The sequence below is a fragment of the Marmota marmota genome, unplaced genomic scaffold, assembly GCF_001458135.2.
Source record: "Marmota marmota marmota unplaced genomic scaffold, marMar, whole genome shotgun sequence".
NCBI classification, from domain to species: domain Eukaryota; kingdom Metazoa; phylum Chordata; class Mammalia; order Rodentia; family Sciuridae; genus Marmota; species Marmota marmota.
In genome coordinates, this window is record NW_025999905.1 from 1,192,122 (window position 1) to 1,206,093 (window position 13,972).

The 13,972-nt window shown below is 45.4% G+C and overlaps 1 protein-coding gene across 1 annotated transcript; it reads left to right on the forward strand.

Annotated features, from left to right (window-relative positions):
• Positions 1-2,142: 2,142 nt before the first annotated feature.
• Positions 2,143-4,555, forward strand: LOC107152638 (cysteine/serine-rich nuclear protein 1-like). Its single transcript, XM_048799551.1, is given in 3 exon segments — positions 2,143-3,302; positions 3,304-3,503; positions 4,003-4,555. Coding segments are annotated over 3 exon segments (1,743 nt in total). The 5' UTR covers positions 2,143-2,312.
• The last annotated feature ends 9,417 nt before the right edge of the window (positions 4,556-13,972 follow it).

Consider the following 13,972-nt stretch of genomic DNA (forward strand, 5'->3'; position numbering starts at 1 on the left):
GGGGGAAACTGGTGACAGGGTAGCACAGAAGATCATTTCCCATCTGGGTTCTCAAGGCTGCTGTGTATCTGCTTGGAGATGCGGTGCATGTAGAACACCCAATACACCAGTGCTCTGGATACCCACCTCTTCCCTGGAGACCACTAACCCAAGCTGCCAATATGCAGAGAAAGAACAATGAGGGAGGGCTCCCTTAGATTCAGACTTGACTCACTTAGATATGGATGTAGTCACTAACCACCCAATGGTCTGAGCCTCCTCTTTCCCCAACATCCCCAGCAGAAGTACACTACACCCAAGAATTTCACATTTTGGCACAATTTTATTGAGGAAGCCGAAGAAAAGTGCACAAGAGTTCTGAAGCCTCCATGGTGGACTAGCAAACCAAGCTTTACTTCTAGGTGATCCCTTCCAAAACACCTCCAAACATGGTTGCAGGGGAAATCTCAGTGCTCCTGGCTCCCAAAGGTTACAGACTCAAGCAGCCTCAGGGAGTCTTGCACAGAGGGCCCGGATTCATTCCCAGTAGCCTTGGTTTTTCTTCTGGCTGCTGGTGGGGGCAGGGGGAAGAGGGCTCTTACAAGGGTCACCACCAGAGGTCTTGGTCTCTAGACCTCCTTCACCTGAGCACCTGGAACACAAGGGAGCCCCAGCAGGTGGTCGATGGCAGGGCATCTTCAAGACTCCTGACTTTCCTGGAGGTGCCTGCCTGCGGCTTCGAAGACACCTGGTCCAGTACAGGAGGCTCTGTGTCCTGATGCAAGGTGCCCTGTGCTCAGGGAAAGTCATCTTTCCATGACCAATGCCAGAGAAGAGGCCCTTGGGGTATAGAATGTAGGTCACGGTGCAATTGTAGAAGGGCAGCAGCTGGGGCCCAGGATATATTGAGCTCAGGGTTGGAGGTCTCTGGAACCCTAGCGCCTGGTCTGCAGTATGCCAAGCCTGTGGCACACAGCAGGGAAAATGCTGCTCCGTGGCATTGTGGGCCTCACACCAGGTACCACAAGTATATGGGACTCAGCAGGCAGCAGATTTGGTGTTCTGAAACTTCTCTGGCCTCCGGGGAGTTTCTAACCACCTACAGGAAACCTGGGTGGTGTTTGCTTTAATCCTGAAAGGAAATTCCATTTCAAAACTCAATTAAGGAGATTAGCAACAACAAGAAAAACCAATCATCTGTTAGTCTCTGGAATTGGAAGGCAGTCTTGCTTCATACAAATCACTGAAAAATAGATTTTTCTTCTGGCTTTCGCAGGGTTGTCAGCAAAATACCTAGAGAATCACAACATGGTGTGTTTGCAACCCTTTTCCTTCCTGAACTCTGGTCTGCATGGTAGAATACTTTTGACTAGGAATACTTCCAAAAAGCAATTTAAAAATGGGAAATAAGTTTCTGGTTTCAGATCTGGTGCTTTATTTTCATTGATCTCTCACCTCAAACTCCACTCCATTCAATTCAGAACTTGAGAAACAAATTCCCAGTATGATTATAGGAGGGCTGGGGCTTGTTGGAATAAATTAGGCCATAATTCCTCATGAAAGATATTTATGGCACATTATGGAGACTTTGTAAAAAATAATTTAAAGATAACTGTCAGTATCTTATAAATACCCAATAGGATGAAGCTAGAAATCTGTAATAAAAAGGGAAGTGAAAATTCACAAATTTGTAGAAAGAAAAAAAAAATTCTGATCAAGCAAAAAAGCACAAGGGAAAAAAAATACATAGATAACTAAAAACGATGGGAACACACTATATCAAAATTTATGGGATGAAGCAGAAACAGTGACCAGGAAGGTGTAGTAGTCAGGGTTCTCGAGAGGAACAGAATCAACAGGAAGTATGATTATAAAAAGGAGATTGATTAGATTGGCTTACTTGATCAGAAGCTGGATAATCCCCAATTGGCCTTCTGCAGGCTGTAGAGCTGGAGGAACCAGTAGCTACATAAGTGGCTGAAGCCCCCAAACAAGACAGATCAACAGTGCTCTCCTAGTCTGAACAGAAGCTTCAGGAAATTCCCTGAACAATCACTTTCAGAGCCCACTTTGGAGGAGTGAAGAAGCAAGAGTCCGACATCTTCAAGTGAAGACAGCAGCAATCAAGAAGGCGTTCTAAGTCTCCAGCCGCCGCCGCCGCCGCCGCCGCAGCCGCCAGACAAGCAGAGCGAGAGGCAGCTTGACCGACGGCTGCCGAGCGGAGCTCAGAGAGTCGCGGCGCGGGGATCGTACTGAGCTGGATAGAGGGTGTCCTTGGTGAGCGACCAGCTTTCAGGCATTCTGTCGCCAACCCCTAGAGCACCTCTGCAACCATGACTGGGCTGCTGAAGAGGAAGTTTGACCAACTAGAGGAGGACTCCTCCTCGTTCTGCTCCTCCACCTCCTCTGACTGCGTCTCTCCTTCCTGCTCCCCAAGCTCTTCAGTCTCAGGTGAAGAGAGCCCCGGGGGTCAGATGCCCCTACCTAAACGGGACTTCTGTGGCTCCCAAAGTTTTACCCCTCGGTCCATTTTGAAGCGGGCTCCTCGGGAATGCCCATGCCATGTTGCCTTCACAGGAATCACTGTCTTTTACTTCCCACGGTGCCAGGGCTTCACCAGTGTGCCCAGCCGTGGTGGCTGTACTCTGGGCATGGCCGCTCGCCACAGCGCCTGCTGCCACTTCTCCTTGTGTGAGTTTACACAGGAACAAGCCGGGGCCCGGCGCGAGAAACTCCGTCAGCGTTTGAAAGAGGAGAAGCTGGAGATGCTGCGATGGAAGCTTTCAGCCTCTGGAGTACCTGAGGGAGAGGCAGACCTGCCACTTACATTGGATGCCATCAGTGATGCCTCTGTGGAAGAAGACTTGGCAGAGGCTGTGGCAGGCGGCCTGTTGGAAGAAGTGAACTTCCCACCATACCACCCAGCGCGGCGACGGCGTGCTTTGCTGAGGGCTGCGGGTGTTCGAAGGATCGACCGCGAGGAGAAGCGGGAACTGCAGGCGCTGCGCCAATCCCGTGAGGACTGTGGCTGTCGCTGCGATAGGGTCTGTGACCCTGAGACCTGCAGCTGCAGCTTGGCGGGTATCAAGTGCCAGATGGATCACACAGGGTTCCCTTGTGGCTGCTGTAAGGAGGGCTGTGAGAACCCCAATGGCCGTGTGGAATTTAACGAGGCGCGTGTGCAGACCCATTTCATCCACACGCTCGAGCGCCTGCAGCTGGAGCAGGGGGCCGAGAGCCTTGGAGAGCTGGAGGCCCCTGCACAGGGCAGCCCACCCAACCAAGGCGAGCAGGACATGGTGTCCTCTTTCCCGCTGGCCAACCCCCCCAGCAAGCAGTGAGCTGGGAGACAATAGCTGCAGCAGTGACATGACTAATTCTTCCATGACATCTTCCTCATCAGACGCTAGTGAGGCCCCAGACCACCCCACCCACCCAGGCCTGCCTGGTCCTGGCTTCCAGTCAAGCATTGTTGATGACAGCCTGGAGCGGATCCTGAGTTTCAGTGACTCTGACCTTGGTGTGTGTGTGTGTGTGGGGGGGAGTGTGGGAGGCCATCCTCGCACGTGATTTGAGTTACCTCCCTGGCTGGGTGAGAGGCGCTTAGACACAGCTGTGTCAGAGCTTTCCCCACCCTTCTCCAGGTCCGAGGGCTTTTCCGTGCAGAGGCATGTCTGGCCACTGCCCCAAGACCCAATTGTCACCCCTGACCTTGTGATGCTGCCCCCTTTAATCTTCATTGGATGGAATTTTCCCCAGAATTTTTTGTTCCACAATAAAAGTCCACTCACTGACTTGTTCTCTCTCTCTCTCTCTCTCTCTCTCTCTCTCTCTCTCTCTCTCTCTCTCTCTTTCTCTCTCACCTCTTCAGTAAACCTTGTTACCACATTAGGTGGCTTGAGGCTGGAGCTGGGAGGAGCCATCCTGGAGCTGGTTTTAAAGGTAATTAGAGTCTTGTCTTTTTAAGTGGTTTCTCACCATTTGAACCTTCTTTCATAAAGCCAGGTGTGGGTTGCGGGCTAGAGAGGAGGAGGAAGAGGAAGGGGGTGTGGGGAACCTGGACAACCTCAGCTGCTTTTATCCAACTGACATCTTTACTGGTGACCCTGGTGGCCTGGCCAGCTGGACCCACAACTACTCTGGCTCTAGCTTTGTGCCGGGCATCCTGGATGAAAATACCAACCTGGATGCTAGCTGCTTCCTAAATGGTGGCTTTGAAGGGTTGAGAGAAAGTAGCCTCCCTGGCACCTTAGTGCCACCCAGTGTGGACATCCACCAGAGCAACTCCGTGGACCTCAGCCTATCCTTCTGTGACTCCTTCAAGCTACTCCAGTCTCTGCCAGATTATAGTTTGGGGCCTCACTATATCTCTCAGAAGGCGCCTAGCAGCCTGGACAACTTTAAGGCATCCCACGGCCCCTTGCCTGGCCTCTCTCCTCCGGGGGATGGCAGCACTTGCTTCTTGGAGTCCCTCATCGGCTTGTCTGAACCAGTTGCCATTGTCTCTGCCCCCTTCATCGACAGCCAGTTTGAGGACACTGCCCCGGCCTCTCTGGTAGAGCTTGTGCAGGTGTGAGGACTAGGGTACCTTTTCCCTGCCCCAAGAGCCCTGTTGCTGCTTTTTTGTGATTTGGGGGTTCCCCAAGGTCTGTATGCAATGTTTCCTATTGGCTGGCTCAGCCACAGGTATGGGCCCTCCTGGTTTCCACAAAACACTCTGAATTTATTTATTATATAAATAAATAAATAAATAAATAAATTTTGTATGCTGAAGAGAGGGGGAGGGGCTTCCCCCTTTCAGTGGCCTGGCCCCCCACACCACACAGTGCTCTTCCACCTCCACAGCATGTGCCAGGAAGAGAAGACATGGCTCTCCTGGAGCTTCGCAGACCTCTTTTCAGTCTCTGTATAATATTCCTTAGCCCAAGGACAGTGAAACGGGGCTAATCAGCCTCTTCAGGCTTCTTATGCCTCTCTGAGCCCTAGACCTATGGGGTGGCTAGATCCTCTGGACTGTGAAGACTGTAATTTATTTCCATAATTTATTTGGAGACTGAAGCAGCTTTAGCTGTGCCTCTTTGGTTGCTAGGTAGTGCTGGGGGCAGGGTCCCTTTTGTCCTGCATCCTGTCCTGCCTGGGCTTTGGTGTATACCAGGTGTGGATGCAAGCCCTGCGATCTCCTATTAGTTACCTGGTTCAGGGATGGCTGTGTAAGCAGGTGCTGGGCTGGCCAGTTGTGACCAAAACCCCCTTATGCCTGCCCCACCCAGCCCCTTTGCTTCCTGCCCTCTGATCAACTTTCTCCCCTCCAAAAGGCAGTGGCCTCCATTCCCAGTCCATAATGTAGGAAGGGGAGACTAGATGCTCAGAAAGGGCAAGGGATTTGCCTTTGTATGAACAGGGCCCTGCAGGGCTTTGGGGCACTGCACTCTATCCCAGCCCACTGTGTACCCTGAGGCCATTTGCTAAGGGGTGGCTCCTTAGGGCTTTTATGCCCTTTGTTTGCTGATGTTGAATTATGAATTTTGAATTTTATATTAACTTTTATATTGTCCCTCAGTGTCAGAACTATAATTTATTCATTTATCTGTGTGTCTGTGCCAAGAAAGCTAGGCTCTGGGCCTGCCCCCTTGCCTAGGCAGCCTTGCCAGCCTGTCTGTGGGAACACATTGTACTTGAGCTGACAGGTACCAATAAAGAGGAAGAAGAGGAAGAAGAAGAAGGAGGAGGAGGAGGAGGAGGAGGAGGAGAAGAAGAAGAAGAAGAAGAAGAAGAAGAAGAAGAAGAAAGTAAGTTCTAGAAGAATTGCACTTGCATCTGCGGTTGCTTCTAGTTCTTCCATCTTTTTTTTTCTATCCAGCCCACCATAATGACCCACTTTAGGGAGGGTCTCCACTTCAGTTGTGATCCACATGCCAATCATTCCTAAACACACCCTCATTGACACACCCAAAAGTCTCTTAATCATTGGCATGTCTTAATCCTATCAAGTTGAATGAATGCTAACATTAACAAAGACTACCAAGACTGGATCAACAAGAACACCAGAAGAAATCTACAACTATGACTGAGGTAAAATCAGGAATCAAACACAAAGTGAGGCTGAGGATGTAGCTCAGTGGTATGGAGTACTTGCAGGAGGCTCTCCCTGTGTTCAGTGTCCACCACTGCAGGAAAAAAATATCCCCATAAGTGAAAGTTCTGGACATAATGACTTCATCAGTGAATTCTATGAAATATTTAGGTAAGTGATTAGAGAAACATTGCCAATTACTTTCAGTTTCATTCAAAAAATTGAAGAGGAAGGGGGAAAAAGAATTGTAGAACTCTACTCCTAGTTCTACCTGCCAGTGGGTGTATAGAGAACTGTCAGAGTGTGAATTCAAGGAATATTTCAATTGTACCAATATTTCATATTTCTGCCAATAATGTACTTTGCAATTGATGCTGAAAAAGGTGAGCACAAAATAAAGTATTAAATTAGGGATTGTCCTTTATCTCTGGTTCTTCCTGATTGCATTTTCACTGTTAACTCTTAAAAAAATAAAAGTAGAAAAGGATGGCAGAAAATTCAACTACTTCCTTAAAGGTTCATCAACATCTCTAACACATATTGAAAGACCTAAGCAACCTCATTCTACTTGGGACCTCATTTTTCTCTGAAACTTAACCCCTGACCTACTGCAGTCCTAAAGTCAGGAAAATACCACAGAAAAGCTCTGTGGAAACAGTTCTCAGAAAAGCCGCAGATGGTGATTGCCTAAGATAGGCCAAGATATCGAAATATTTGAAATTCTAGATGGCCCCCACCTGGGTGTGGTGATCAATATCTAAACTAGAAGCCCTGCAGCTTGGCACACCTACCCCCCCTGAGATACCCTCACGGTTTAAACCAATCATTTTTAAGTGTGTCAACCCCTTGAACTAACCAATAATCCTTTCCATATTTTTTCCTGCCACTTGATATGCTAATCATGTTTTAGAGTTGTTGTTTGATTTTCCCACGGTGTGTGATGATTTGCTAAGAGATGCTATGATGTATGTGGGGTCCCTGCCTTCCCCAAAGAATGTATAAAACTGCTGCAAACCCTGGGCTCGGGGCCTCTCAGCATCACCAGTTGCTGTGTGTGCATGGAGGACCAAACTAGCTTGCAATAAACACTTCTTTGCTATTTACATCGATCTTGGTTTCTGGTGATCTTTTGGGGGTCCCAAATTCAAGCATAACAATATCTAGATTATCAGTTTCTCTGGAAAAATACTTTACTTACTGTGTTTTGTCTTCTGGAAAACTCCTTTTGAATCTGAAAAAGTGAAATGTCTCCCTGTGGTCTATCAAAGGTGTAAAATTAGGACTTTTGGAATTCACTCTAGGAAATGGAGGGAAGGGTCCAAATGTTCAGACAACTCAGATTAATCTGCATGGCTGTTTGGCCCCAGAACAATTACAGAAGTGAAATTAGTTTAAGAATACTTGTAATTAACATACATTTATGATTAACAGGCAAGTGAGAACCTTGTCTGCCCACTGTGCAAAGGAGACCCCTAGAACCTGTTCCATATCCAGCAAAGACACCCACAGCACAAGGCATACTGGCATCCAGGAAACCTGCCCTTCCTTTCTCAATCTCCAAAACAAACACAGAAGTGAAAAAACTTTTTTCCATAATTTTATTTTACAAGGGCCAGAAAATTTTATGAAAATCCAAGACAGCATAAATATCTCACATGATTACTAAACTGAAAAACTTTTAAAAAATATTAATTTATTTTTTTAGTTGTAGTTAGAGAGAATACCTTTATTTTATCTATTCATATATGGTGCTGAGGATTGACCTCAGGGCCCCACACATGCTAGGTGGGAGCTCTACTGCTGAGCCACAACCCCAACCCTGAGAAAAAAAAATTTTTAAATACCCTTTCTTTGTAGAGGTTCTTCCATTGCAGCATGTTGGCAGAGACCTCATGGCTCTCAAGCCAAGGATGAGCAGTGAGCAGTCCAGAGCTCCCATTATTCTAAAGTCTCTGAGCATGGGTGGGAACCTCAGGCAGCATCCTGCAGACTAGGGTGGGGCTCTTGGCACTCTGGAAAGAGCATGGGCAATCTCAGGATCCCTCAGTCCATGGGGGTAGGCTGAATGCTTGTCAGCCAGGTTTTTCAAAGGCATCCTCCTCTCCTGGGGGTACATGGGGCTATTTTGGGGTCTCAATCATCCTTCCTGGACAAGCAGATGGCTGTATACCTCTTCTCATCTGGGTTCATGGAAGGGTCAGGGCGAGATGTGAAACCCACGAAGTCTAAAAAGTATTTGACGGGTGATGTCGTAGTGATCCCAAGAATGAAAGCCCAGCCTGGGATCAAAAGGCAGAAGCCAGGGCCCAGAATTGGATTCCTTGAGGGCTGGCAATGCCTGGGGCCCTGGAGCTTCATCTCCACAATCCCAGGCCTCCTCCATACATACAGCAGGGCAAAAGTTTGTCCATAGTTGCAGCTTCTCAGAGGAAGAAAAGTCTTCAGAGACCCCTAGTCTGATAGTTTCTACTCTTATGATCTCCTCTTGATCTGAACCACAGGGTATAAAGTTGAGGGGAGATAGGATCTCAAGGGCATATTCCTTCATAAAGCAGGATCTCCTAATCCTAAAGGCAGAGCCAATCATTTTGGATGTCAGTGTTCAGTCGAATACATATTGTTTGTTGATATGTTCAAAAAGATTTTTGAAAATATCAGAATCCCCACTGCTCATTGTGATGGCCCATGACTGACTACCCTAGTCTCCAAGGAGAGAAAGAGAGTGTAGAAGATGAGAGAGTGAATGAGTTAGCCTTGGAGTGCTGTAGGATCAGACAAGGCATGGCACTAAAAACAGCAGGAAACAGTTTTATTTGGCTGCAGCCAGGCTCAGAGGGCACAGCTTTTGCTGTAATCAATCAATCCCCTGAACCCGAGTTCTGGTAGTTTCAGAGTTTTATACCCAGCATGTAAGGGGAGGGGCTCAGAAGTTCACAGTCTGCAGAAGTTCACATAAAAGCAGCTTTTTCTTTCACTGTTTTGGGCAAGTTAACCCTTCAAGGAGAACACCTGAAAAGGGGAGAGCTTCATCTCCCCTCTCTTTTCTCCTCCTGCCTGCTGTTACCATGGAACCCAGTTGGTAACTTATCTTAAAAATGTAGACATCTCTGTGAAGCCCAGCTCAAGGTCAGAGATATTGTTTGCACATTTCTATAAACGACTATACTGGATATGTTTGTAAAAACCTAGTAAGGGGGTATCCAGCACCTGGTGTGCTGGTATCTTCCCGACCAGTGCCCAAGTAAAACAGGGCAACATGAAAATAGAAAGTTTATTTACATTGAACTCTTTTGCTGACATTCGTAAAACCAGCCATGGTGAATATTTTTGGAGAAGCCCAGTTAAGACTTTTTTGTGGAGAAATGTGGTGCCACTTCACTGGGACACAGTGGTAATGGGTCAGGGTTAAAGATTAGCATGTTTCTGGGGAGCCTGTCTCCAGGACTACATGGATTTGACCAAGAAAAGCTGCTGGGGCAGGTGACTGTCTGGTTGCTTTGCAGCATGGCACTCTCCTGAGGTTGAATTTGAGTTCTTCTGTGTCATGGGCATAGGGTTCCAGGAAGGCAGGCCGAGAAACTAGGGATGGTTCTATCCAGGCTGGGCTCTAGGCAAGTGTCTCTGTGGAGGGCAAGCACAATATAGCAGCCCCCATGGCCTAGAGAGCAGTTCCCAGTAGAAATGTAGGTTTTCCCACCAGGGTTCTTCCAACTGAGAACATAAGGGGGACTATTGCCCAGAATTTTCTAAGATCAGTGACAAAGGCAAATGGGATATTAATGTCATCTCTGCAGATTCCAGAGTTGGCTTCACAGAGTAGTGAATAGTCCATGACTTTGGCCTCTAGGTCAGAAGAAGCAGTGGCAGGGCTGAGAGGGGAGGCAAATGATTGAGCTCAGCATTTGGTGTTTACTGATGGCACTCTTGCACAATCTCAAAGTAGAGTTTATTATGTTGGGTGATGATTGTACTCTTGGAGGCAAACTGCTTCACAAGTTTGGGTCTGATGAACTTCAGCTAAAAAGCAAGCATCTTCATTCTACTCTGCTGTATATCTAGGAAGAACAAATTTAAAAAAAGAAAAAAGAAAAGCAATCATCTTGGATGCAAATATAATAAATCCAATTGTTCTCACTTGTTAATTAGATTAAGGTCAAAGTATTTCACAAAGGTTTACTTATCATGCACTCCAGACTCTCTGTTTCCTTTGTATATGTGATATCCCATGTTCACAGTGCTTCTTCAGGGCATGTACCTCTGCTTCTACAAAGGCTTAATTCATTATCCCAAATCAAACCATAGGTAATGCTGCAACTGAGTCCTCTGTAGAGAACACTGTTAGGAGAAAAGATGGAGATCAATTCTCCAGTCTCGACTGGAATTCTCAGCTACCTGTTTTGTTTCTCTACTGATGAATTCCTAAATTATAAGGACTAAGGGAAAGAGAGAGGTGAGGTGAGCAGGAAAGAGGGATGATAAGCTATAGACTTCAAATATCAAATAAACAAATATGTTTCAGATTTAAATTCTTGTCTCAACCTTTAATAGATTGAAGTGTCATTTAAATTTTCTAAGCTACAGCTGGTGGTCATTGTTCAACCTGTGAAGTGAGAACAAAATTGTTATTTTTAAAAATTAGTTTTATGATTTTAAGACAGCATAGGTCAGTCAGGCACAGTTGTGGCACACAGCTGTAATGCCAGCAATGGGGAGGCTGAGGCAGAAGGAGTGAAACTTAGTGGTCAGGCTGAGTAAGTGAAGGAGACCCTCTCTCAAAATGATAAAAAAGTCTGGGGATGTAGCTTTGTTCTAGTGACCTGGCTTCAATTCCCAATGCTGCAGAAGAAAAAATGAAATATAAATAAAGTAACAGTTCCTGAGACATAATACAACAAATAACCTTTGTAAAGGTATAATCATTCTTATGTGATCATACTGTTACCCTAGAAGCATAACCCGAAAGAAGGACAAATGTATAACTGTGGCCCTTTAAAACATCTCCCTAATGTAAAAGGAATTTTCATGTTCTTCTACCAGAGCCACTTTATTGGTATTTTCTTTTTGAGACAGGGTCTTCCTAAATTTCCCAGGCTTTCTATAACTTGAAATTCTCCCACCTCAGGCTCTTGAATACGTGTGATTACAGGTATGGCCCACGGCTTCCTGGTTATCAGAAATTGGTTATTAAAAATTATCAGAAGCATACATATATTTACATCTTATAGGAACACAGTCCTCTCTGTTTAATGATCCTTTTACCTTCAATGTCATCAACTCTACATTATTATTCACTTAAGCATATTCAGAGCGCTTACCTCAGCAAGTTGTTATGAAAAGAGCTACAAGTATGGCATGTTCTCTCTCAAATGTGGAACTTTATAAACACAAAGTTTACTTGAATGTACAGTAGGAATTATTAGAGTCTAGGAAGTGAGGAGAAGATGGAAGATGAGTTGATGGAAGTGATCAGTGTACTCTGTATGAACAAAGATATAACATAAACCCCTCAATGTTTGTTGTAAATATGTGTCAAGAGATGAATTTTAAAAGCACTACACAAACACAAAGATAAATAAAACTAATCTTTTTTTCTCCTGTGGGAGCTGGTACAGAATTCTGCAGTCCTAGGGCTCCACCTGGAAAGAGATCACAGTGTGTGGTGAAATTCCCCAGCTTAGGAAAGCCTTGAGCAGGCCAGGACCCAATCTACCTATCTGAGTGTTGCTGAGCAGGATCCTTAAAGTCACAGAAATTACTTCCTTTATGAATAGGATTGGAGACTTCTGAATAAGCACCTATCAGGTCTTGGCAGCCCCAAGCTACTGCAGATGAGGTCCCAGTAGATCAGTGCATGCAAAAGTACAGAAGGGAAGAAGAGCCTGTTGGAGGCCACATGTGTACCCCAGGGGCATTCCCACAATCTGCTCCTGCTTTCTTGGTCTCTGAAACCCATTTCTATTTCAGATCCACTGCCCTGTACCACCAGCCCCACAAAGGAGCCCTGCAGATTCACACCTTCCTTGGTTGGGCTGGATGCAATTATAATAAATCCAATTGTTATCAGTTATTAATTAGATTAAGGTTAAAATATTTCACAAAGGCTTACTTATTATGAAATGCCAGTCTCTCTGCTTCTTTTACATATGTGATATCCCATGTTCATAGCACTTCTTCAGGGCATGTACTCTTCTCCTACAAAGGCATAATTCATTATCCCAAATCAAACCTAGGTTATCCTGAGGCTGAGAATGAAAATTTGCTGCCTGTGAACTCAAGACTGGCTTTTTTCCAACTTTGAGGCTCTGCAGCCCACTGGAGTTTCCACAGGGGATCTTCTTTCTTCTATACCCGTCTGCCTTGTTACTCCTTTTTCACTTGAGAGTAGGTATATTTTGATACTGGGAATTATTATGGGACCACTTGTCCTTTTTTTTATATTTATTTTTTAGTTGTAGTTTGACAAATACTTGTATTTTATTTATTTATTTTTAAGTGGTGCTGAGGATCAAACTCAGGACCTTGCACATGCTAGGCAAGTGCTGTATTATAGAGCCACAACCCCAGCCCTGGACCACTTATCATTTATTCGTATTTATAGTACTGGGATTGGACTCAGTGGTGCTCTACCACTAAGCCACACATCTAGCCGCTGCCCCTTTTAATTTTTTTTGAGGCAAGGCCTAAGTCTCCCAGGCTGGTCTGGAACTTGCCATGATTCTGCCTCATTCTTTCCAATAGCTGGAATAACAAGCTGGTGTGCCACTGTACCCATCTATATCAATTTCTTTTACATAATTCATATCTGTATATTTTCCCTTCATTCTAAGGAATATCTCCAACTCTTATCTTTTTGTATCTGCAATCTTATGACACAAACAAGTAAAACCAAAATGTTCAGCATGGCCAGTCTAGCATGTGCTTTTCAAATAGCTGAGGATCAAAAATTAGCCTTTCAGTTCTATTATCAGGATCGTCTATTCCATTTGTTCACACACACTAGAAAGTTATATAACTGCACTGTACTAACTATTAGAAAAGCATGGAATAACACCACACAGAGTTCTGCTTTCAGGCTGCTACTCCCTCACCCAACATCAACCCATGAAATATCATTTATTTCCTGGAAGGGATTATAATGCTCTTTCAGAGTCTTTGTTTCTGATGGTGCCATTAGAAGCAGTGGATGATATTCCAAGGATTCTTGTTGTATATTGCACTACCTGGCTCCCCATTCAGTATCTCATTTTTAACACAAATTCAAGAAAAGAAAGAAGGAACCTGAGAATGAGGTGAGGCCCTAGAGTTTAATGAAGTCATTAGGTCTGTAGTTCTAGTGATGGCAACTCAGCTGCAGCAGCTTTGTATTCTTTACCAAGGAAAAGACTGGGGAGTAAGCTGAGATGCAAGAGCAAGTTGGGAGCTGGGATCTGTCCTGTTCTCTCTGTCCTTGGTCATCCTGACAGGTGTGTGTGTGTATGTGTGTCTGTGTAGGTGTGTGTGTGTGGGGGGTTAATTAAGTCCTTCTGAGGATGGGTGGGGCTGGAGTGGGGGAGGCAGTCAGGGACTTGTGTTGTCTAGGCTCCAGGCATCCAGCCTGGATGGTTTGAGAACATAGGAAGAGAAGCTAACCTTATAGGAGAGTTGTGGAAACTTCTGGGAAAAAGAACATAGGAAACAATGGTATAAAAGTAAAAAGTTGGGAAATGCGGTGGAAATAAAGAGACTCAGAACTCACTATATTTTTCTGGAGTGGTGTTCTCAGCCTTTCCCAGCAACAGAATCATGTGGGGAGAAATCCCTCCCTGCTCCACACACACAAAAGAAGCCCCAGAAACCAAGTTGAAAGATTAAGACATTCCTTGGGGTGTATATTGTAGTATTTTTGGTAAATTTTAATTAACTTCTGTGAGCACATTTTTT